The sequence below is a fragment of the Glycine soja genome, chromosome 9 (assembly GCF_004193775.1).
Source record: "Glycine soja cultivar W05 chromosome 9, ASM419377v2, whole genome shotgun sequence".
Taxonomy (NCBI): Eukaryota; Viridiplantae; Streptophyta; class Magnoliopsida; order Fabales; family Fabaceae; genus Glycine; species Glycine soja.
This window is the reverse complement of record NC_041010.1, coordinates 36,995,248-37,020,269: the sequence shown is the minus strand read 5'-3', so window position 1 is coordinate 37,020,269 and position 25,022 is coordinate 36,995,248. Positions and strand designations below refer to the sequence as shown.

The following is a 25,022-nucleotide window of genomic DNA, read 5'->3' as shown; positions in this document are numbered from 1 at the left end:
AGTTTGCAACCATCCCAGAATTCAGAGTCAATGCAATTTGGTCGTAAAGAGTATTACCAGTCAAGATCCAACATATATGAACAATTATTTAATGGCATATATTCTACACCGCACGTAGTTCCAACCTTATACAACTGAATTCAGCTGTCATCAACGATTGTCCACTGAAAAAAATTTCAATTTGGATTCTCTAGAGTGAGCAGCGCACTACATAGATTTTTTTCCCCTCAAAATTATAACATTTGATTAAAAAATAAACCGTTAATAGCAAGATACAATACAACAAAGTCTATGCACCAAACTCATCTAAACTTTTTGTAAAAAAAAAAAAAACAACAAAATTCAACACAATTATAGATAGCTATATTCTTTAATATTTGTTCATGGGAATTAGATTTGTAATCGCATATAAAAAAATATTTTCTTAGGCAGAGATGAAATTCACTTTCATAATATCATCTGTATCACAATAGAATTGATATCAATAGGAATACTTTGACATAGAAAAATGAAAAAAAAAAAAAAAAACAAGTGATAAAATATCTATACATGAATATATATAAAAACTTTGTTGATATTATTTAATTTCTTTGGTGTACAATAATGATAAAAATAAGATTTGAACCTTAAACTTCATGCAAACTATCCAAATCTTTTTTTAATAAATCAACCTTTATAATAGTTTATTGATATTTTTTTTTATCTATAAAAATTAAATACGGTGTCAAGAATTTATAACACTTGCATCTCTGGAAATTAGATTCCCATATTACTTTAGTTATAACTCTACATTTTATTTTCTAAATTATATTAATTACATTGATTATAACACCACATTTAACCTATTATATTCTATACAACAATCCTGTGACAACTAATTAACCCACATTTCATTTTCAACACAAAATCCATTGCCTCAAATTGCTGAGAACCTATTTCCCCATCCTAAAATCCTATGTGCTAGAATTTTCACTAACTTGGCATCCTAGGGAATCCAATTTGTTAGTCATTCACTATGATTAGCAACATTCAATCTAGTTTCCTTTTCTGAACTCTTGAGAAGGGGAATAGCATCATAGTAGTGGCCAAATTTCTTCTGATCTCCATAAGCAAATGGTTCTCCTAAGCTTTTCAATATTTGTAGTGCCTCCCTCATGGAAGGCCTACTAGCAGGCAGTGTAGCAGTGCACAAGACCCCAAGTTTGAAAACAGTGCACATTTCATCTGAGTAAATGGCTTCCATGACATCTTTGTCTAGCAATTCTTCAACATTACCTCCAATAAGAACGTGACGCCAAGCCCATTCGGAAAGAGATGAGTGTTGGTCTCCATAATTTGCTTCCTTACCAGTTGTCAGTTCCAATAGGACTACCCCAAAGCTAAACACATCAATCTTTTCACTAACTCGTGTTGTTTGAACATATTCTGCAATTCAAATATGAAGAATCACATTGAGAACAAACTTGTATGCCCTTGGAGAAAAAGGAGTAAACCTCTAGTTCATGCTAAGATTATAAGTATCGCTGTGTTAGTCACTTTAGTTTCTAGCTTTACAAAACCTTCACTTTAGTCTTGAGTTTGCAAAGACAGACTAAAGTGAAAATTTTGTCAAGTCATGAACCAAATATTTCAATCTTATAATTTTAGGGACTAAAACAATGGTTTACAGGCACACACAGAATATAACTAAGCTAGAGCAATATATAATTTGTTAGTTAGGAAGCAAAAAGATTAAGCAAAAGCAAATAAAATTAGGAAACAAAAAAAATTGGCATGTCACTCACCTGGAGCAATATAGCCAAATGAGCCAATCACAGATGACATAGTGTTAAGTTCCCCTGGCTTGATTAACATCTTAGCTAGTCCAAAATCAGCAACTTTTGCATTGAATTGAGTATCCAAAAGGATGTTGCTTGCTTTTATATCTCTATGAACAACAGGTGGTGAACAGTCATGGTGCATGTAGCTCAAACCTTGAGCAATTCCAATGGCTATTTTCAACCTCTTTGGCCAATCAAGGACCACTTTACTGACTGAACCTGACTGAACCTTCTTATGCAGCCAGTTATCTAGGCTGTGATTTTCCAGATACTCATACACAAGGAGCATAGAATCCTCGTTAGAGATACAACACATCAACCTCACAATGTTGGTATGACGAATATTGCTCAGTATTCTAACTTCTGCACGGAAAGAATTCTCGAGCTTCTTGTCTAACTTTTTGTTATTCCAAATCTTTTTCACAGCAACACAGCCTGAACCAACATCAATGCGGTATACTATACCATATCCACCACTACCAATAATGTTTTGTTCTGTCATTGATGAGACAATGCTTGATTCTGTGAAATTAAGCCTCTCAAAGGAAATGAGCTTCCATGAGTTAACCAATCCTTGCTTTCTTTTTCTGTGAAATCTAATAAACAAGAGTGATGCCAAAAGGGCCAGTAACAAGGCTACTACCACCAAACTTATAACCAAACCAAAAGACCAAGATGAGCCTTTGTTTGTTCTTTGAAGGCCAGAATTGCATAAGGTAAGGTTCAGTGCTGGTGTATCAGCACAAAGACCAGAATTGCCCAAAAAGCTACTAGCAAACACAGAATTTTCAAATTCACTTGGAATCCTCCCAGTCAAATGATTAAAAGACAAATTGAGATTGGTGAGTCTAGGGGGTAGAGAAGGAACTAGGCCAGAGAATTCATTTTCTGATAGATCAAGTTGACTAAGGGCAGGTAACTGACCAATTGCATTAGGGATTTGTCCAGAGAGTTGGTTTTGGCTCAAATTTAGAGTTACTAAGGATTTCCATGATATTATATCTGATGGAAGTGCCCCACTGAGTTGGTTCTGATCAAGCAACAAGGTTGTTAACTTAGGAAGAGCCGTTAGCTTCCATGGAATACTTCCATTAAAATTGTTCTTACTTGCATCAAACACTACCAAATTAGTCCATGATGATACTCCACTTGGAATTCCACCAGAAAATTGGTTGTAACTTATCTCAAACCTTGAAATATTCCAAGATAGCCTTTCAGGAAGCACACCAGTGAACTTGTTACGGCTCACCATGAAATTTGTCAAATTGAAAGATGTCCAAAGACCACTAGGAATGTTACCAGAAAACTCATTGTTGTGAACTTTCAAATCCAGTAAACCACTGCAATTTCCTAGTAATTCTGGCAACTCACCACTCAGATTATTGTCATAAACAGACAAGCTAAGTAACATCCCATGATAGCACAAATTCTCTGGTAACTTCCCAGTGAAACCATTAGATGCAATCATAAAGGTTTGAAGCTTTGAGTAACGGCCAAAATCAGGAGGAAGAGTACCTGATAAATTGTTGAAAAACACGCGAAAATCTTTGAGAGCTGGAAGATTGCCAAAGCTTTCTGGTATCACACCTGACAAGCCATTCAAGGACAAACTCAACCATGATAACTGTTGGAGCTTTCCAAAAGCATCAGGTATTTTCCCTGTAAGATTGTTCCTTGCAAGATCAAGATAGACCAAGTTCAATGCCTCAACCACACTTGGTATCTCCCCAGAGAGACTATTTCCATAAAGAAGGAGTGAGGTCAGATTCTTCAGCAAGAACAAACCACTTGGAATTCCTCCAGCTAAGCTATTATTTGACATATCCAGCATCTCCAAGGCCACCATATCTCCAATGCTCTTTGGGATTTCCCCAACCAAATTGGTTCCATACAGATAAAACACCTTCAATTCGTTGAACTTGGTCAAGTTCCAAGGCAACTTCCATTCAGGAAACAAGAAGTTAGAGGACAAGTCCAGGTACTCAAGGTTGGACAAGCCATCAATCTCAGCAGCAACAGTGCCATTCAATAGGCAATACTGAAGCTTAAGTTGTCTCAATTGCTTCAACTTTGCAATACTAGAAGGAACATCACCATGGAAGTTGGTGGAGCCAAGGTTGAGATATTGCAAATTAGCACCCAATTTGTCAATGTCATGAGGAACCTTGCCATCAAAGTTGTTCCTTGAGAGGTCTAGGTACTCCAACTTGGAGCAGTTGTAGAGGGATGTGGGGAATTCACCAGGGATGAAGTTGAAGCTGAAGTCAAGGTGTGTGAGGTTGGTGAGGCCACAGATGAAGGTTGGTATTGTTCTGTTGATGTTGGATTGGGAGAGAGTGAGGGAAGTGACTGAGTTTGTGGTGCATGTGATCTCTGACCAAGAACAGTGAGAGGAAGTTGAATTCCAGTGGGAGAGGAATGGAGGGTCTTGGAGGTATTGCTTTATGTTAAGCAAAACTGCATGTTCTTGATCATACAAAGATTGTGAGCTTGTGTGACCAAGCAAGAAGAACAAGAGAAGAAAAATGCGACATGGAAATTTCTTACATGATTGAGCTATTGGCATTGCCATCTAGTGTGTGCAGAGAGAGAGAGAGAGGGGAATTTTCTGGGTTTGCAGTGTTAGTATGTTAATGTGCTGCAAAGTGCAAAGAGAGGAGAAGGATGATTTTGGTCAGCACTGTTGTGATGAACTTTGAATGTGTACACGGAAAAGTCAAAAATGGTTGGCTTGCTTTGAGACAATTCACACGTTACTGTACCTTATGGGTTATTTTTACATTTTTTTGCCATATTATTATATTTTGAATTCTAATAAGGAATAACTTAAGGATATAAGTTGAAAACTCAATTTCAAATAAACATGTTGTTTAATTATATGCTCCGATCTTACTGTCAAAAAAAGGTATATGTGTCCGGAGGGTCGGACTCTGATCTATAATAATGAAAGTGTGCAATAACATTTGCCCATGGCTCTAATTAAGAGATATCTGAATACCCCCCAAAAAAAGAATATTATTTGAAAATGATGAATAATTATTTTTTTTAAATGTTAAAAGTAAATAAAAAATTTGATGATAGTATACTATTTATAATGTTTTTTTTTATAAAAAGAGCTTCGTATTTTTAATAAAAAGTTATTATTTTTATTTTCGTCTAAAACAATGCCTTATGTTATTTGTTAATAATTTAATTATATATTAAGAAAAAAAATTAGAAAATTAATGTGTCATTCTAATATAAGTTTTATCAAATTTATTATTTAGTGTCACCAAGATAACGTCCTAATTTTATAAACTTTCCGTTAAAAAATTATAAACTTTGGGGAAATTCATTTAATAGTAATAAAATTATAAACTTTGGGGAAATTCATTTAATAGTAATAAAATTATAAGAAGCTTCTACGTAATAGTTATATATGATGTCAAAGTAGCAAGAACAACTTTCGATGATGGTGACGTTGACAAGAACCATCAGGTGTGAAACACAAGTCGATAATTACCAATAAAATAAAAAAATAATGGTATTTGTAGTCCTTAAAAAATAAGTTAATTTTGATTTTATTTTTCAATTTTTAAAATTATTGATTTTATTTTTTTATATTTTCAAATCATTAATTTATGTGCATTGTTAATATAATTTGTTTGGATAAATAACTATTTTAATATTAAATCAGTTTGATATTTTAAGTTGATAACAAATGATAATTTAGTTCTTTGAATTTGAATGATAGAAAATTTTGATTTAATCTTTAAATATATAAAAAAATTACAATAATTTAAAATTAAGTTATATGTCGTATTTTAAGTGATTAATTTAATATTAAGTTATATTTTTTTAAAAGATGAATTTAATAATCTCATAATTATTTGTATAACATAAATAATATGACATTCATATCATTAACATCTGACATCCACACGAGTGTTATCCTACAAATTTTGCATCCATCACTTTTTTTTGGTAAAGGTTTTAGGTTTTTTGGTACAGGTTGCATGCTTCACTTTGAGTGCTATCCAATATTATGAAATAGATTAAACAGATTAACTATAAAATATTTAAAATACTTTTTTTTAATAAATCTTTCATAAATAACTTTACATGTGTGAAAACTAAAAAAAGAAAAATTCACATTAAATTTCTCTAAAACTTTGCCGTAGACCTAGTAATTTCTAGAATTTTTTGTCATCTCTGACAATTTCATAACCTGGCTTCCTCAATGAAAAAGATATTAAGAAAAATGATTTCTTCTTTCAATAATTTAGTTTATCTATTCACCTTGCTTACGAAATTAGCTTCAAGGTTCCAATATCCCCATTAATAAATTTAGGTTAGCTACCGCACGCACAAAACTTTGAATCAAATCCAGCAGACACCAGTAATAGTTCATACGTCACATTATTATTAGGTTATATTACTCTCACACTTTATAAGTTTTAATATTTCTGTTTATATATTTTTTTAAAATTTTCAATGTATATAATTACATTAAAAATTAGGAGAATACTGTATTAAAATAATATATGGTATTATATTATTATTTAAAGTAATAACAGGTTTGTATATATAAAATTAAAAAATGAAAAATATTAAGTAAAATTTGTTAAATCTCAAAAAGTATAAATATAATTTGCCCTTATAATTATCATAATATGATAATCTAGATATCAAAGAACATAGAATTGTTTTAATTATTATTATTTCAAGTTTCTTTTGGCGTTTGGATTGCGTGATGAAATTGTTGGCATCTAGAATGTGACAAATGCTTTCATCTAACACGAAGAGAACATGATAACGGATCGAATAAAAATACTTTGTTTTCCTAAATTGTTTAACACTTGTACAATCAAAATTATTTATATCTAAAAAGGATCGTGAGAACACAACAAAAATTACACAGTAAATAACAAATATAAGAATTTAACGTGGTTTGACATCTTTTAGTCTAGGTCCATGGAACCGTCTCAAAAGTATTTCCTTATTACAAAAATGATTACAAGATTGTAACTCATCTTAAATAGTGTATCACTCCACCGAGTATCTCACTCAATGGTTACAAGAAATAATAACACTTTCACACAAAGACATCTTTCTTTCAACAAAGTGACTTTATTTCACAATCTTTCTTCTCACACACTCTCTTCATGTATGTCTTTTCCACTATTTCTTTTCTCTATTTATATTTATAGTGAAGATTGTCACTAACTATAATAAATAATTTTTCTTGGAAGTTGAAACAAAAACAACTTTTAATGCATCTATTCAAATAAGTTTCATCTAGTAAAATACAATCTTTCACTTTGTATTTAAGCAACCTAAATCTTAATGATAAAAATTCAATTCTCAATATGCATTAAATGCACCTTATCTTTTGGCTTGGAAATCTACAATTATCCCCCTCAAGCCAAAAGAGAAATATCTTTCGATTAATTTAAAAGTGAACAATTTTCCCCTCCAACGAAAGTATCTCCTAACACTTCTACAACATTAGAAAACTTCACTTTCTTCTTCACTTTGCTATCATGGTTCCTCTTCAAGGCTTGTCCATCCAAATATCAAAGGTTACCTTTATTTTTTTGTCCTCACAACACCAAGTGTCTTCTCTTGTATACATTGCATCCCCACTTTGAACCAACATACTTGTACCCTTGTGATGTCATCTCCCCAATAGAAATCATATTGACAACAACAGAAAGTATAAACCTCACATTTGAGAAAGTTTGGATAGCATCATCATGGAGCTTCATCCTCACACTCCCTATGTCTTCAACCTTCATTTTTCCACCATTCCCTAACTTGAAATGGTCGAATTCTCTATCGATTTTCAAAGTATCAAACATCTCTCGATCTCTGCAAATGTGTTTTGAGGCAGCAGAATCCATCACCCATTTTGTTTTAGCAACCTCATCGTTTGTTGCAAAAAACACATCATCTTCATCTTCAACACTTTTTACTATATTAGTTTGGGAGTTTGTTCCATCTTTGTTCATATCTCTTAATTTCTTCAAGTCCTCCTTTATTTGTTTGCACCTCACTTGCACATGACCAGTCTCACCGCAATAGTAACATTGTATGTTACTCATATCTCGTTGCAGACGCGATTGTAATTTTATTCTTCCTCTTAGCCCATCATGTTTCCTTGAATGATTCCTCCCTTGCTCAGACTCCATCACAGCTATTACATGGTGTTCATCATCAACATTTTCAATTCTCATCATTCTCTCATTTTCTCTAAGAGCGGCAGTCACCTCATCCAATTTCAAAATTGATCTTCCCACAAGTAACGTTTGAACCAAAGCTTTGAATGACCTTGGTAGTGAGGCCAACAACAATAGTGTCTGCTCCTCATCAAAGAGTTTATCATCTGTATTCATCAATTGACTTACTAGCTGATTGAACCTGTTGATGTGATCATGAAAATCTCCTCCTATCTCTATTTTGAGTTGATACAACTCCATCTTCAAACAAAGACGATTGGTTAGCGACTTTGGCGCATAGATATTCTCGAGCTTCTCCCATAAGGCCTTCGATGTTGACTCCTTCAACATGTTATGTTTTATCTCGGGAGCAAGGGCTAACCGAATCGTGCTCACAATCCTCCTTTGGATCTTAGTCCACTCGATTTCATTTATAGAAACCGACCTTTTATCTTCTAACGCCTGATCAACATCTTGCTGCACCAAACGGTCTTGAATAGTACTCTGCCAAATCATAAAATTTATTTTTTTTGTCAAACAACGGTATCTCGAACCTTTGTGTGCTCTCGACCATAGCTCTGATACTACTTTTGGGTAACCAACACTCCCACAAACAAAATTACCCACATCCACAAAGGATCGTGAGAGCACAACAAAGATTACATCGTAAAAAAAATAATAACAAACACAAGAATTTAACATGATTTGACATCTCTCGCTTACGTCTACGGAATCGTCTTAAAAGTATTTACTTATCACAAAAATGATTACAAGATTATAATCCATTCTAAATAGTGTATCACTCTATAAATCCAAGTACCCCACTCAATGATTACAATAAATGATAACACTCTTACACAAAGATACTTTTATCTCAACAAAGTGACTTTGTTTCACAACCTCTCTTCTCACACATTCTCTTTTCATGTGTGTCTTCTCCACTAATTCTCTTTTCTATTTATAGTGAAAATTTCCACCAACTATAATAAATAAGTTCTCTTGAAAGTTGAAACAAAAACAACTTCCAATGCATCAATTCAAATAAGTTTCATCTAGTAAAATGAAATCTTTCACTTTACATTTAAGTCACCTAATCTTTAGTAATAAAAATTCAATTCTTAATATGTATTAAATGCATCTTATCTTTTGACTTGAAACTCTACATAAATAAATAGTTACCTAATCTTTACTCTTTTGTTATGTCACACTAAATTAAAGTGCTAGAAAAATAATATTTCAGATAATCTGAACACAATCAAACAATGATGACAATGGAAGTGCATAAAAGTTCCCTAACCTTGTATTTGGACGGAGGGTTTGAAAATTTCTAAGAAATTTAAATATACAACATTTTAATTGTCTTGATTTAAATTCCTTTCATTTTGTAAATATTTTGTTTGGATTAAGTAATTTAATTTCTTGTATTTTAATTTCCTTGTTTGGATAAAGTAATTCAATTTCAATGAAATTCAAATTTTCATTTTTAAATATTTATTTTTTAAAAAAAGTATTGATAGCATCCCCAGCCACAGCCCCTTCTAAACGAAAATCAATTGCACCTGTTGCTTTTCCCACTTCATCTCCACCAGCTTCATCCCCCAATGCTACAACCACAACCCCTCCCGTTTCATGTCTCATGGTAGCATCTCATCCGTCTAAAGCTGCTGCTCTAGCTCCAACAACCACTCCCCCGGTGGCCACACCTCCTGCGACCACTCATTTTGCGGCTACACCTCCTATTGTGACACCTGTGAGCTCGTCGTCAGCGCTAGTTCCGGTGAGTTCTCCACCAGCGCTTGTTCCAGTGAGCTCTCCCCCTGCATTGGCACCGACAACTCCGACACTCGTGGTAGCACCCAACGCTGAGGTTCCCGCTCCCAAGTCGAAGAAGAAGATGAAGAAGAGTAAGAAGCACACTGCACCAGCACCGTCGTCGGCATTGCTTAGCCCTCTCACTCCTCCGATGGAAACTCAAGGATCAAGCCAGGATGCGTCGTCTCCTAAAAAAAAGGTGTGAGAGAGAAAACGAAAGGGCCTATAGTATGGTGTGAGAGGAGAAAAGTTCAAATTCTTACCATTATGGTGGAATTTCAATTCCTATCATTTTAGTCTATTAAAATTCTTTTAAAAAATGATGTCATTTTAAATTTTTTAAAATTCTATATCCAAACAAGTAAATTATGATAAGAGTATTTTAAATTCACTAAAAAAATAAATTGCCTTATTTAAATACCCCATCCAAACACAAAGTCAGAATTTTTCAAAAAGAAAAACTTAACGAATGCAAATATATCAAAATTTAGAATATTCATCAATTATAATAGTCTAATTCCACCAAGCATTTCTATGAAAAAATTTCGAGATAAATGCTAAATCTATCAACTACAAAAATTAATGCGAGCTGACCCATACCATACCTAATTTCTTAAGGCTTCGAAAATGAGAAACACGGTGGGTTGTTAAAGGGAACTATTGTATGCTTTCAATGATCAATTCGTATAAATTTAATAATAAAGGATATTGTCCAAATAAAAGGATAAAGGTTCCAATCAAAGTCCATTCATTTTGCTTTACAAAATTCACTTGAGTTTACGGTGTTCCCATTACTAAATTTATTTTGATAGATTCAACATTTATTAGTTTATTTTTTTTATCCAAAATAATTGAAGACAATCATGATTTACAACAAGTTAACATCATTATTCAACTAAATCTTCTTAACTAAATCCTCTTAACATATTCATTAATTTTTTATATTCATTGTTAAATATAATTAAAAAAAAAAGTAACACGCATTTATGTTCTTGCACATTTTTATCCAAATTATTGCACCATTCAACATTTTTCAATAGTTGAATAAAAAATACTTGTAATTGAAAAAATTATATTTATCTCATCTGAAAGTAAAGACTCAAATCCATGACTTGATAAACTTAAATTTATTCTACTCACTCAACCCTTTAAGACCAGCCTTCTGATTTCCTTTTCATAACATACTTTAGCAATCTAATTGGCAATATCTTAATTAAGGAGGCTTCATCTTTAGACTTTAGCAGGTAGTGTTATGTTTGTTCTATTCCTATACTCCACCATAATAATTTATTTTTATCTTAATCGTTCAAAGAGAAAATGGATCTTAATTAATCTAAAATTTAATTGAAAAATAAATAAAATCTAACTAATAATTATTTTCGTCAATAATTAAATTTAAATAAATATTTAAATAATTTAACTTTAACTTAACATATTAATCACTCACTTTACTGACACACTTATAAGCTGGAATCATGCCCATTAATTACACAAAGTTAATTGGTTAGTGCTAATTTTTTGTCCACATTAATAATGAAAATTGCGTCCCAAAAGAAATCTGTTCTGGCACGGATGTCTTATTTTGTGTGTGTGTATATATATATATATATATATATATATATATATATATATATATATATATATATATATATATATATATATATATATATATATATATATATATATATATATATATATCTTGTTTTCTTTCCTTTGAGAACAAATAAACTTTTGTTTGCTGAATGACAAGAGTTGCTACCAAATCAACATGGATCATGTGAAACAGATGTACACATTTTTTTAAAAATAGACAACATATATTGATACAAATATTAAAATAATTTTATATGAGATCCATAACATAAACATGTACACCCTCCTTTTGTACACACATAAAGAAGTCAGCATAAACAATTAAGTCAGACAATTAATTATTGTCGATCGTATGCAAACTAAGGCTAAATATTAATGAGAAACAAACTCAAAATTACCCAAAAATCTTAATGGTTTCTTTTAACTGGTTTCTGTGTCTGCAGATACTTATAATTTCTTTTAACTGGTTTCTTATGATTGTTGTATGCAGAGTCAAATTTCAAATTTAACGAGAAACAAACTCAAAATTACCCAAAAATCTTATGGTAGAAGTACATATCTTACTTACAAAATTACCCAAAAATCAAACTCAAGTTTTAGCTTTACGAAAAAACAGAAGGCCAACCTAGCAACCACATGTAACACGAAAATTCTCATTCCTCCAAACAATACTTAACATATTTGAACTTTTGACAAATTTAGACATAAACAACATCCAACACGTGACAATTTAGCCATGAATTATAAGGCTAACAAAGAATACATAAAAGCCAGCATTCCCAATTATTCAGAAACACTGAAAAAATGATATAGATTCATTAAAAGAACATTAACTAAAAAAAAAACTCGACCAGATTGTGTTTTAACAGCGCCTATCACGTTAATGAAGACAGCGATGTGAATCTATAATAACAAACACATACAAAGATGTGAGATGATTATAAACCAAACAAACAACATTAATTATTGCTCCCCTTTAGGATGAAATTGGTGACTTAGTAATCCACAACACTTTGGTTTTGTCACGATCTCCATCAGCCGCATTCAAACTCAACTTTCATTATATGCAGCAAAATCTGACAATTTCGTAACTGTGCTCACTTGCTAGAGACAACTTGCTGCCGACTCTGCATTTAGTTTTCTCATGGATTTTGTTTCCTTCCTATATATATATATGAAAGGTTCCATTTTACTTGGTTCTCACAGAATGCATAAAATTGGATATATATATATATATATATATATATATATATATATATATATATATATATATATATATATATATATATATCTTAAATGAAATGAAATATGATGTAAATAAGGATATTTGTTGTTGTTTCAAAATAAGACAATCTCTATTCCTTTTTCTTTCATTTTTGGATAGAAGACAAAAATGGCACGAGACACACAATTTTTTTTTCATTCTTTTGTCTCTTTCAACTAAATAAAAAAGAATGATTAAGAATTTCAGAGTTTTCCTTCCTAGTTCAGTCTACCCTCTCACTTTCATACATACTACTAACCAAAGCCTAATTCTCAACAACGCTGATATTTTAACCAGAAAAAATGTTGATATTTCATGTGACACCATGTATATATTTCTATCTGTTATTTTATTTTATTTTTTTCATGTATAAATGTCTCAAAAGAAAACATGGGGTGAGAGAGGCTCGAACTCTCGACCTCAGGATAACTCAGAAGCTATGAGACCTACGCGCTAGCCAACTGCGCCACCACCCCTTACATGTGTTCGTTCTGCCCTATTTTTTATTTAAATGTCATGTCGATAAAATTCAGTATCAGTGTCTTCCTATTCTCCTTCATTTGAACGAGAATTTATTTAGGAAAGATACTGGTAATTGCCTTTCCTCCTAGTTGTATTACGTATCATTCATCTCTTTTTTAAAATAATTCAACAGTTAAATTTTTATATATTACTAGTGTAAAAAAATTTATATGGTGAACTAATAATTTTATTTTATAGATATGAGTTATAAGATAAGACATTATAATACCCTCATTCTTAAACTCACACTTAAGAAAATCCGTCCCACCCTCATACATGTGTGCATGCATAGAAAATCACTTTATATATTTTTTGAAATTACCACTTACCATGATATTAATGTATAATATCAATTAATAATCATTAATTTTCATGATCATCTTTAATAAAATTTCATTTTTTAATCACATTTTTTATAATCCATAAGATTCGATCCCAATACCTTTCTCTTAAGGGACTGACCACAATTTCATCTTAGACCAACAACCCAATCAATAAGCCTCACACTAAATTAAAAAATAATAATTAAAAAATTATTGCAACTACATTGAAAAATCATTCTTAAATCATTCAAACACAAGGTTAAATTATTCAAACGTAAACCGTAGTCAAACATTAAAAACATAATCATTCTTAAGCATCAATATTTTAATTCGTATACTTGATTAAATCTAACTACAAGAACTAATTCTCCACAAGGAACAGAAAGAAATAACTTTCAAAATTAACACACCATAAGGAGCAGAAAGTTATATTTCACTGGATTAATATTTAATACACACGACAAAGACACTGATTTTGGCCGTAGGAAACTAGGCACTCGCGTTTGTCAATGTTTCTGTTAAAATTTGCATCAAGTTATCTATATATGCTACAAGCCACGACCATAATATTGGGTTCCGAATATGCAATTCCTCCAGGACCAACATCATATTTCAAGAATAAACAAAACTGGCACATTAAAATTAGATGATAGCACATACAAAACTGTTGTATCTTGGATCTGGTTGTAGAGTAATGGACTAATACTTCATTTTCTTTTCCCACCCTTCAAGACTAATCTTCATACAAGGAACTTTTTATACCTTGAACACTACAATTTAATACTTTCTCTAAATAAATCAAGCATTCTGTACTAAAAACTACAACCTACAAAGACAATGATGGAAAGAAGAGATCTACCATCAAACTACAATTACCAAATCATTCATCATCATCAGAACTATCATATGCCAGGCCCAGTAATCCCCCACTGGAGCTTTCAACCTTAGGCTTAGCTTCGGCTTCTTGTGACCCCAATGGAGCATGTTCCTCTGCTTTCTTTGATCCAGACAAAGGTTGCTCCTCCACTTTCTTTGTTCTTGGCAAAGACTGCTCTTTCTCTTTCGAAGGATCGTGATCAGGCTTACGATTTGCATCAGATCTTGGCCGCTTAGGTTTAATCTCAACAACTTTCTTCAGCAAGTCTTGCTGCCTATATCACAAAAAAACAAATACTATGAGCAACACAAGCTAGAAAAAGACAAGGAAATGCATAGAGGGATAAGAGGTATTGGAAGATTTACCTGATCCCACTTTTGGGCTTTGGCTCAACCCGAAATGCCAGTGGTACTGATGCAGGTGAAGAATCTGCTAAACTTGCAGCTCTGTATTCATTGGTTAAGGGGAAACAGAAGAATACATACAACTTAAGCACAAGCAATTGTATCAGAAAAAGTTTACCACTACCATTTAATATAGCTTTCACAAACTATGAAAAGGGGCAAATGAATAAGTTATAAAATTCCTAAATTGCATTTGGATAAATAAACTCTTTATAAGTTAATAGGATCGGAAAACCATATTCAAAATGTAACACCTGTTTAAATTTATTGAATCAAATTTCCAGACTAAAAACAATATTACAATCATAAAGCTTGAAATATATATTTCAGTCATGCTAGAAGAAAGATTCTACTCCTAATCCTACATAATTTCTTCACCAAATGTAAGATGCAAGATTCACAGCATAATTTTTAAAACTGGACCAGAATGGCTAGTTTGATTGGATTGACCATGAACCAGCCTACTGGACAGTCCAATCAAGGTCGAATAACATTAAAAGCCGGCCCTGAACATGTTAAACTGGCTGTGAACTGATCTAACCCTGTGGACTGACATGTGAACCAGCCAGGGTTTGACCAGTAGATTCACTGCAAGCTTAATGGGAGCACAGCTGAAAATATGCAATAGGGTTCAAAATCTGTGCCACACAATTAATGCATCTACCATCATACTAAGCCAGAAGTCACCTGTTAGAGGTACAAGTAAACCATTATATTAATTATATATGCTTAACACATGAAAATAATTTTGGAGATTTTTAGAAAAGGAATAAAACTTGGGCCCCATACATCAGCATGACACTACATACAATTAAACATATTTTTTATACTCAAATCTGTTTATCATAGCACATATTTAAATATTTATACAGAGTAACATTTATTTATTGTCATTTTGTAATCATTAATTTGTCATAAATTATTTCTATTATAGATTTTTTAAATATACTTTCTCATATTTTTACTTATATACTTAACATATATATGTTGTACTTTTTTATATACTATCATACTATAAAACTAACACCCCGGAGGTGCTAAAATGATCCTTGCTATGCAAAGATATGGAGGAGGGGTCATTGTATGCAGCCTTACCCTTGGATATACAAAAAGGCTGTTTCCGGATTCAAACCCATGACCAACCAGTCATCAAGGCGCAACTTTACCGCTATGCCAAGGCTCGCCCTCATATATATACTATCATACTATATTTCAGTTTTTTAAAAATCCTGGTTCAACCCATCCCAAAAACTTAACCAGTTTAGTCAGATCCAGTTACTGATTCACAGTTTCAAGCAGCATTGAGAAAATAAGACTACTCTGATCAAACATTAAGAAAAATACATGCAAGAATGAAGCAAGGTAATTGCAGTAGTAGGACATAAAAATCAGTCAAAATCAACCCAAGATGAAGAAACATGGATTGTTATGTGTCGCAATGACCACAAAAGGATATCTTAAATGCAGCAAATGCCCGTTTTTCAGTGCGACGCAGGAGGCGTTCTGCATCCTCCTCGGCTTCCATTTGCTCTTTGAGATAAAGTAGATCATCACTGTCCAAGGCTGCACATTTAAACTTTAAAAGGGAAGAAAGAAACTAAAGAAGCATGTGAAACGGAAGTGCAAGCAACACACAGACACACAAAAGCAGGGGAAAAAGAACTGTACCGCCTCGTCCATGAAGGTAACCTCCGCGCTCCCCAGCAACCTCTTGCATCTGCTTGCATCAGCCACCCAATACAGGAAGCCAATATCCCTGCCGGGGCATGTTATCAGCAAAATCCCTCAAATTGCACAAAAAATTGCTTGAAAGTTGAAAACGACATACAGAAGAATTACAAAATTCTGCTTTGCAACATTTATTAATCAGGGATGGTGAAGTTCAAAGAAACCACCTACAAAGCTATACAATTACGTACCCAATATGGATTCCTCGCTAAGGTACAAAAGTCCATCCATAACACCAAGTTTCATGCTGAGGTGTTCTGTTCATTACTAGAAATGAAGCAAACTGCTACTTCATTCTTTATTTGTTATCTGTTTAATTTTCTGCTTATTTTACTCAGAACATTATGCAAATTGCATTTACATTCTCATTTTAATATTTTTTTCTTATACTTTTAGATTTCTCTAAATGATATACCATCCCATAGACATAGAAATTTGTCGAATCCTACCTTCTGAAGGAGATATATTAGTTACATTTATCTATGAAAAATCGAGATCCTGTATCATACCATTGCTAGTAACCATAACATGCAGCATAGCTAGAAAGCTTATTCTAAAGTTGCTATCCCACTTTTCATAAAACAATAATAGAACAATCGACAATCAAAGAATAGTCTCATAAATAATCACAGAAACTGTATTTTGGGCATATCGCAAATGCATGACAGCTAATTCCAAAATACCATCAAACATTTTAAAAACAACCCTTAATTATAAGGGTTTCTTACACAAAGGATCATATATTAGATTAGCTAGAACAGCAAAATAAAGTACACTAACAAAAGGGTATCAAATTACATATTATATGAATATTAATATCCACACATAAAAACATAACGGATGGTGAATCAATGCGCTAACCTTTGCAACCATGCGTTGGAAAGTAATGTCTTCATCGTCAATCTTATCTTTCCCCTTGCCCCATTTCTTATCTGCGAAATTGAAACATACCCAGTAATCAAAATCCACGAAAAATCAAAACTTTAAACAACAACAACAACCAATTGAAAAACTTGAGAAAAAAAAAAGAATGGAATGAATAATACCTTTGGGGTCGCTGAGGTTGGTGTATTCACGAACTTCTCTTCCTGCCATGTTCAACACTTTTCTCTCTGTCTCTGCAGAATTTTGTGTACAATGAGTGGAAGCTAAGGAGAGGAGAGAAGGGAAGAGTGAGAGTCTGAATTTCCGATTTGATTCCTTAGCTGCTGCGAGCGAGAGACCCTTAAATTAAATGGGAATATATATACGACGCTTCTAGAAGATGACTGTTTCTTTTATATTTTCATCCGAAGTTTTCAAGCCCGGTCTCGTCTCACCGGGTAGAGAAAGTGGACAAGGGGATTTACTAGATATATATTAAAAAATTTAAAATTATATATGTATTTATTATATATAAATATATAATTATATTATTTGATTAAAGTATTAAAATTGATAATACAAGTTTACAAATAATAATCTAATAACATAATTACAAGTTTTTTTTTTGAAGTATTTTGTAATTCTTTTTTGTTCTTTTATGCGAAAAGGGTTTTAAAAATTGAGTTAAGTCGTCAGGTTTATTTCAAATCGATCAGATCTAACCAAGTCATCCCGAACCAGATACATAACTGATCCAATAACCAGTTTAGTTATATCATCAGATCTCGGTTGAACCAGATTTTTTATTCATACTTTCATCTCACTACATAGTAAAAACTATTTTTTTTTCTTTAAATTTTAGAGTTTAAAATGAAAGGAGTTGATTAATCGAAGTTGGATTAAAAAACAAAAATAAAAAATAAATAATTTTTCTTTTCCTATACCATGATTATTCTATAAAGAAGATATATTTGTTCAAATTGAATAAGACCGTTATAGATAATAAAAAAAATTCTTTAAATATTTAATATAATTACTTATTTTGGACTTGAACTTAAAAGTAAATGTGAGATTAACAAAGGATACATAAACATGTATATATTTGGTTAATTAAGTTTTTAATTTCTCAACTTTTTCATATAATAATTTTTAGTCCTTAAAAAAAACTTGATAACTCTTAATTATGTATTAATTTTCTGTCAATATATTTAGTCTAACATATTTTGTTTATTTTTAGTTATTTGTTTATTTGTATTATTCAAAATTAGTCTTAAATATAAAATAAATGAGTAACTAAAAATGAATTAAAAAATTTAGAAGAACCTAAAATAGTGATGGATAATTATTGGAAGACTAAATATTGTAAAAAGAATTTTGAGAGATTAAAAATTTGAATTTAAAAAAGTTAAGGTAATAAAATCTTAATTAACCTATGTATTTTTATGTTTATTATGAAAATTTTATGTAGTGAAACATGTATATGATCCTTTTATGTTAACTTCAAATGAATTTAATTTAAATATGTTGAGAATGTAATATTTATATTATTATATTCTTTTCAAATCTTTTTTTTAGGAATATTATTATCTAATCGATCATAACATTTTAGTTTACAGTGTTGTCAAAGAATAATAATTTTTTATATAAAATAATAAATATAAAAAACTAAATAACAGAGTTTTAATAAATTTAGAAACTAAAATGATATTTCATAAGTGTAGGAATTGAATTAATCAGTATTTGTAACTTGAAGGACTAAGTTAATGTATTACTTGAAAGAAAATTAATAAAAGCAAATTTGTCTGCACAATGGACTATGGAAAAAATGAATTGTTGTATGCTATACACCCTTTTATAAGTAATGTACATGTTACAATATAAACATGAAATATACATAAATTTATACATGACAACAGAAATTAAACTCTGAAACACATGTTGCTGGGAGAACTGAGAGAGTACTCAGCAAAAACAGTAGCCAGAGAAAACAATTACTGAAAATAGTGGAGAACTAGGTGGATTTTGAGGTGAACATGGTGCCATCTTTTAATCTGTTTCATTATCATGTCTTCTCATTAGACGAATTTCAAAACCATTCACCAATCGAGCAGAGGGAAAGAAGGACATCCTATCTTCTTTGATTTGTGTCCATCTGTTAATGAAAACATTCAACGAATCAGCTATGGTTAGATTTGTTAGAAAAATTATGACACACACATATATATATTTTGTAGAATAGAAAAATGTCATTAACAAATTTTCTCAACACATTCTTCATTATTATATAAAATTCATGTAGAATTCACAAACCCACATTTTTTATTGGAGCTTTATGAATATAAGTTAAGACGAGTGTTGTAGTTACTAATTTTCAACATATTTTTTTATTAGTTGAAAATTATGTAAGTCATGTTTCTTTAAATGATAATAAAGATAATTTAGAAAAGTATGTGAAAGGGAGTGCGGTTTACCTTCCTCAAAATGAGGAGTGTTTTAAATAAATTTCTTATATACTTCTAACATATTTTCTACTATTGATTAAAATTCATTATAAATTATAGAATAAGACTCATTAAGGGTGTGTTTGAATTGATGTTATTAACAAACGTATTCTCAAATTTTCACTTCAAATCAAACAAAAGCATACAAGTTATAAAATGCATTTTAAAGTTGAATCAAATACACAATAAATAAGAAGTAAGACACACCACATAAATAATAAAGAATAAAGAGGGTGTCAAAAGAATATGCTATAAAGTGTGGCATTTCTCAATCTCAAATACCAGAGAGAGAGAGAGAGAGAGGGGCATTAATTACCTGTAAGTAGTTACAAAGTAATGAAGAAAAAAAGCAATTTGGAGGCGAGCCAACTCTGCTCCTGGACAGAATCTAGCACCTCCTCCAAAGGGTGCATAGAATGAACTAGTTCTCCAATTTCTTTTTTCCTGCATTGAGAGCGTAGGAATTAAGAAAGAAATGAAATTAAACTACAAAATTACATTCAGTGTGCACCAAAATGGTATGTCGACTAACCTCATTTTCAGGTTCCATCCATCTCCAAGGATTGAAATTTAGAGCTCCACCGTATACATTCTCATCTAAATGGACTGCTGAAAGAAATGGAACCACAAAGCACCCTTTGGGAATAACAAAATCTACTCAAAAACAGATAAGTTAAGTTAGTAGACTATTGTAAAACTTCTATATATGCACATACCGTGGTTGCAATAGTAGAATTTATCAATAGTAAATAGTAATAACTATTTAATAAATAATAATGTTTCAATATTTCTTAGGATGTAAATGTAAAAGAAAAACTCTTTTAGACGAACTATGCATATCATTTACACTCAAAATTTTATACCTTGGTATTGAACGTCTTCTTTTGCTTCTCTCATTAACCAAATTGCAATGCCCCCAAGTCTTAGTGTTTCATCAATAACCTGTTAGTGGAAGCCAAAAACATGAAATGTTAACACACTATTTTCTATTATTGAATAATTGTTGTATTGCAAAATACTTCAATTCCTCACTTCTTCTCTTAGTAATTTAGAGTGAAAAGTTAATCACTTACACATTGAGTGAATGTCATTGCTTTATAATCCTGCCATGTAAGAAATTCATCTCCAGAATTACTACTCCTCAGAGAATCATGTTCATCCTGTCCAAGAGAAAATTTTGTAAAATTTAATTAAAAAAAAAAAATATTTTTCAGTTTAAATATAAAAATCTGGGAAATCACCAAAAGATAATGTTTTATGTACCAAATAAACATATAGGGAGAAAATATCAAGAATAGTTGTTATATATACCAGCAGTTGTTTCATGGCTCTAGGACATTGAGTAAGGAAATAGACTGCAAAGAGCATTGTTTTGGTGGTTGTTTCGTTTCCCGCAAAGAGAAGATTGATAATGAAGTCTGCAACAGCATCATCAGGCAAGCTTTCTTCCTCTAATAATCTTCCAAGTACACCATTACCTTCAATGGAAGCACCATTTTGTCTGTGTACCTCTATGGTCTTGTTTATCTTGCCAATGATTTTCTCCCTTCCCTGATATCCAAAGAATGAGAACTTCAATACCATTTGACTTTTTAATCCCATCTAATAAGATTATTCTTAGAATCATATGTTTTTAAAAGTAATTTCATTGCTAGATTAATGGCCTAATAACAGTATTTAATGGGACATAAGGGTACCCTGTAATAAATTTGAATATTAATTAACAATGGCAAGTTAAAATTGAGTATTTCAAGTTTCATTACTCCAATTAAGATGGTTTTTTAGTTTACTCATCCAAGGATGTGGTAATGAGAATAAAAAAATTATTTCTTTAAGTTGTTTTTGTGTGTGTGTCTGTCTATTTGTATGTATGTATGTTTGTACGCTTTTAAAAAAATTCTCATTGTACCTTCATAGCAGTGTGGTATGCATAGCCAGGGATGTTGATGGGAATGGATAAACAACCATCAACAAAGTCAGAAAACAACTGAGACATTTCATTAACTTGAGACTCACTTGAAACCCCCAATAGTTGATTAACCATCAAGTGTATAGCCACCTGAAGTGAATCATGTAAAAATATTAATTGAAAATGAGTCACTGTCACTAAATATTAATAGTAAGCTTACATACACAAGCACATCATCAGTTGAAATTACTTACCTTTCTACAAACATCCTGAAGAAGAATGACTTGGTTGTTGTTAAAATTACTCAAAGTTTGGAGCATGACCTTTTGTACATCATTCAAGAAATGGAACTTAAGCTTCTCTAGGCGCATCATGTTGGAGGCAATTCCGTGTAGTTTCCTTTGTTGATCTCCTTGCACTGTGATCACACCATTTTTACCAACCAAATCTCTGAAAGATTTTGGGTAACTTGACTTGAATAACTTTCCTTCATTTTGCATTACAAACCGGTTGAAGCTTGGATCTGCTGACACCACTGCCCATTTTCCAAATAGGCTGCATGAAAATATCTTACCATACCTGTGCCAAATGAAGGTTTCACTTATTAGATTGGTTTTCACAAACCATGTTACGGGATTTTGGAGCATTTGCAAATTATTCTCTTAAAAGCAGCTTAGTTTCCAAATAAAGGGAATTCTAAAGAACAACCTTCTTCAGAGCATTTTTCATAAGGGACAAAACTTAGTACTTAGGTTCTTTTGGTGTGGTTCTCCAATTAGAATTAGAGTTTCACCACCTATATTGACATTTAATGTAAACCTTCATTACCAAGATAAAACTCCAATTCTAATTAGAAAACAACATTAAAAGCACCTAAAGAATTGCATCTAAGTTTTGTCCTTTCATAAGGCCTATGATTGGCTTTAGACAACAAGAAATTCAGATTCAAGACATATTGTAGGAAGCTAAAATTCATTATTGGAAATGGTTAGGAGGGAGGAAAAAAGGTTTCTGCTATTCTTTATCAGACTGGCTTTTAAATCCAACAGCTTGTATAGGAGCAAACCATATATGAACATTATGATTGGATTTGTGGTTTTGGTTTGGGTCTCGGCTTGTGGCCTATCCAAGACTTCTGTTAAATAAAATTTCTCGTTTGTTGCTAAAAAAAATAAGGCCTGTGATTGGATTAATCAGCTCTTATAAACTGAGAACTCAACCTTTCAATAAATTATTATCTAACTAGTAACTTAAATTCCAAATCAACCAAACTCAACTATTTCAAAAGCTAGAATATGTAGCACTTTTGTTGTTGTGGCAAATTGATAGTAAATGTACCTTTTCACCATTTCTTCAACAAACTGAGGAGGATGAGAACTTGCAACAGCATTGTACCAATTGATGCTGTCACCAATCAAAGGCCAGCCTCTCCTTCCTGGTGGTAATCTGCATTTGCTTTTATCTTCCGTCCTTAACTTGAATTGAAATAGCTTTGCAAATATTGCAGTGGCCAGTATCACAGTGCTCATAACTAATAGCCATGATTCTGAAATATTTTCTCTCATTTTCTGTGTAGAATAAAATGGAGAGAGAAAAGCGAATCACGCCTCAACCTGCCAGAGAAAATTGAATATTCATAGTGAGGCAGACATGGCAATCATTTTCCAATGCAAATGTGAACTAATTGTAAGAAAAAAAGGAAAAGAAAAGGAGGAATTTATAAGGGGCAAACACGCCTGGCTAGTTGACCAAACTTATGAAGATCTGGTAGGGCCATGTTAAATAAATCATTTCCAGAATCTGTTTTATTAAAACAACTTTGAAACATGTAAAGATACAATGAAGTTAAATAAAATAAGTTGTGTCAGAGAACTATAAAATTCCTCATTGAACAAAGCAAAACTGTACATAAGCATATATAGAAGGGTCGAGTTCAATTGATTTGAATTTTTTTGGACAAATACAACTCCCGTGTTTATACAAATACAACCTAGTCCACTCTCTCCCATGAGGCCCACATTCACATTTCTACATGTTAATTAACTTGGTATTTTACACGAACAAATCATTCCCAGAATCTATTTTATTAAAACAAGTTTGAACATGTAAACATACACGAAAATTAAATTAAAAAAAAAAGTGGGAACAAGATCACAATCTGACAGCATTATTTGGAGAATATGAAGCAAATTTTTTGTCTTAACATGCAATCTAAAGGATAACCACAGGTCTACTACGCGGCTACCACCCCATAAGACTAACAAAATGTTTACTATATCTAAGATTTTCTGACTTTTGCATACTTTCACAAAAAAAAAAAAAAAAAAAAAAAAAAACCTCACTTCTAACAACCAAATGATAGATAAAAGGTGATGATGAAAATTAGAGAAAAAGGTGAGAAAAAATGTTGATACAAGGTGGTTAACATACCCTGCAAGAAAGAAAAGTCAAACTGCAAAGGCTCTCATTTTAATGTGTAGTCACCTTATAATTCTGCCAATGAAGTAGTAATATTCACTGCATTTAAGAACTTGAAGTGTGCTCTTTAGAACTAAGAAGCTTAGCTAGATTTGAAGAGAAGCATAGAGAAGGAGAGGGAAGAAGCTGTGTCCTGTGATGACTTCTTGTAATATTGGAATATATAAGGAAAAAAGAGTCTCTTAACTGGTCCAAATTAAAGAGTGCTTTTGGTGTGCATTTAATAGTGTCATGAACTCATCTGTTCAAATTCGTGCGCACAAAATAAGGTGCATAATCATCAACTAGTAGAGGTAGTCATCAAGAAAAGTTAGCTAGAGTTTGACTTGTCCTTTTTACGCTATGTAGTTATGTAGCAATGCATTAATCAATTTGCCATATTCCAGTGACGCAAGACACGCATTTTCTGAAGGGGGAAAAAATCATATGAGCAAATATTCTAATTAGATTGAGTATCATATTAATTGAATACTATAAATAGTAGGAAAGACCTTAAATAGGTGTGTTTCCAGCCATCTAGAATAGACATAATTGACAACCATCAACTAATGTAGGTAACTAGAAGTAGGAGCCACAACTCTACATATCTCCCACATTTAATTCTAATAAAGCGAAACAACAAATTTATCGTGCTCTATAAAATCCAAGTTTTATATATAAAAAAATCTAAGCTTTTTCGATAAATCAACTTTATAATAAAACATAATACAAAAAACAAAGCCTTTTCCCG

At 31.8% G+C, this 25,022-nt stretch overlaps 4 protein-coding genes and 1 non-coding gene across 8 annotated transcripts; 1 reads left to right on the top strand and 4 right to left on the bottom strand.

Annotated features, from left to right (window-relative positions):
- Nucleotides 1-748: 748 nt before the first annotated feature.
- Nucleotides 749-4,537, bottom strand: LOC114425419 (receptor-like protein kinase HSL1). Its single transcript, XM_028392343.1, has 2 exons — nucleotides 1,785-4,537; nucleotides 749-1,425 (listed from the first exon to the last, which is right to left on the bottom strand). Exons 1-2 carry the CDS (start codon nucleotides 4,390-4,392, stop codon nucleotides 1,007-1,009), a joined length of 3,027 nt encoding a protein of 1,008 aa, XP_028248144.1. The 5' UTR covers nucleotides 4,393-4,537; the 3' UTR covers nucleotides 749-1,006.
- Nucleotides 4,538-9,653: 5,116 nt separating this feature from the next.
- On the top strand, nucleotides 9,654-10,034 carry LOC114368439 (lysine-rich arabinogalactan protein 18-like). The gene has a single exon (XM_028325714.1). It carries the CDS (start codon nucleotides 9,654-9,656, stop codon nucleotides 10,032-10,034), a length of 381 nt encoding a protein of 126 aa, XP_028181515.1.
- A 3,043-nt stretch (nucleotides 10,035-13,077) lies between these two features.
- TRNAM-CAU lies at nucleotides 13,078-13,162 on the bottom strand. Its single transcript is given in 2 exon segments — nucleotides 13,078-13,113; nucleotides 13,125-13,162. It is a non-coding gene; the product is annotated as a tRNA-Met (tRNA).
- Nucleotides 13,163-14,101: 939 nt separating this feature from the next.
- On the bottom strand, nucleotides 14,102-17,840 carry LOC114425232. Of its 2 annotated transcripts, none has more exons than XM_028392060.1 (6): nucleotides 17,587-17,840; nucleotides 17,402-17,472; nucleotides 16,481-16,529; nucleotides 16,269-16,375; nucleotides 14,774-14,856; nucleotides 14,102-14,682 (listed from the first exon to the last, which is right to left on the bottom strand). In XM_028392060.1, exons 1-6 carry the CDS (start codon nucleotides 17,633-17,635, stop codon nucleotides 14,412-14,414), a joined length of 630 nt encoding a protein of 209 aa, XP_028247861.1. In that variant the 5' UTR covers nucleotides 17,636-17,840; the 3' UTR covers nucleotides 14,102-14,411. The 2 variants fall into 2 exon arrangements, with proteins under 2 accessions (XP_028247861.1, XP_028247862.1); XM_028392061.1 differs by having other exon boundaries at nucleotides 16,481-16,568; nucleotides 17,587-17,839.
- Nucleotides 17,841-19,191: 1,351 nt separating this feature from the next.
- On the bottom strand, nucleotides 19,192-24,508 carry LOC114367206 (abietadienol/abietadienal oxidase-like). Of its 3 annotated transcripts, none has more exons than XM_028324343.1 (10): nucleotides 24,245-24,508; nucleotides 23,153-23,427; nucleotides 22,069-22,393; nucleotides 21,815-21,964; nucleotides 21,217-21,456; nucleotides 20,979-21,065; nucleotides 20,769-20,847; nucleotides 20,438-20,559; nucleotides 20,222-20,349; nucleotides 19,192-19,556 (listed from the first exon to the last, which is right to left on the bottom strand). In XM_028324343.1, the coding sequence occupies exons 2-10, from the start codon at nucleotides 23,377-23,379 to the stop codon at nucleotides 19,451-19,453; spliced, it is 1,464 nt and encodes a 487-aa protein (XP_028180144.1). In that variant the 5' UTR covers nucleotides 23,380-23,427; nucleotides 24,245-24,508; the 3' UTR covers nucleotides 19,192-19,450. The 3 variants fall into 3 exon arrangements, with proteins under 3 accessions (XP_028180144.1, XP_028180146.1, XP_028180145.1); XM_028324345.1 differs by having other exon boundaries at nucleotides 24,299-24,508; XM_028324344.1 differs by lacking the exon at nucleotides 24,245-24,508 and having other exon boundaries at nucleotides 23,153-23,665.
- Nucleotides 24,509-25,022: the final 514 nt, after the last annotated feature.

Excerpts from the sequence above, each read along its gene's own strand:
- LOC114425419 (XM_028392343.1), bottom strand. The coding sequence starts at position 4,392 with ATGGCAATGCCAATAGCTCAATCATGTAAGAAATTTCCATGTCGCATT. Across the intron at positions 1,426-1,784 it reads ATTTGGCTATATTGCTCCAG|AATATGTTCAAACAACACGA; the intron begins GTGAGTGACATG and ends TTTGAATTGCAG.
- LOC114368439 (XM_028325714.1), top strand. The coding sequence starts at position 9,654 with ATGGTAGCATCTCATCCGTCTAAAGCTGCTGCTCTAGCTCCAACAACC.
- LOC114425232 (XM_028392060.1), bottom strand. The coding sequence starts at position 17,635 with ATGGCAGGAAGAGAAGTTCGTGAATACACCAACCTCAGCGACCCCAAA. Across the intron at positions 16,530-17,401 it reads TCCAACGCATGGTTGCAAAG|ATGCAAGAGGTTGCTGGGGA; the intron begins GTTAGCGCATTG and ends TGATGCAAGCAG. Across the intron at positions 14,857-16,268 it reads GGGCATTTGCTGCATTTAAG|AGAGCTGCAAGTTTAGCAGA; the intron begins ATATCCTTTTGT and ends ACCAATGAATAC.
- LOC114367206 (XM_028324343.1), bottom strand. The coding sequence starts at position 23,379 with ATGAGAGAAAATATTTCAGAATCATGGCTATTAGTTATGAGCACTGTG. Across the intron at positions 21,965-22,068 it reads TTCAGGATGTTTGTAGAAAG|GTGGCTATACACTTGATGGT; the intron begins GTAAGTAATTTC and ends GATTCACTTCAG. Across the intron at positions 20,560-20,768 it reads AGAAGACGTTCAATACCAAG|ATTTTGTTATTCCCAAAGGG; the intron begins GTATAAAATTTT and ends GTTTTTGAGTAG.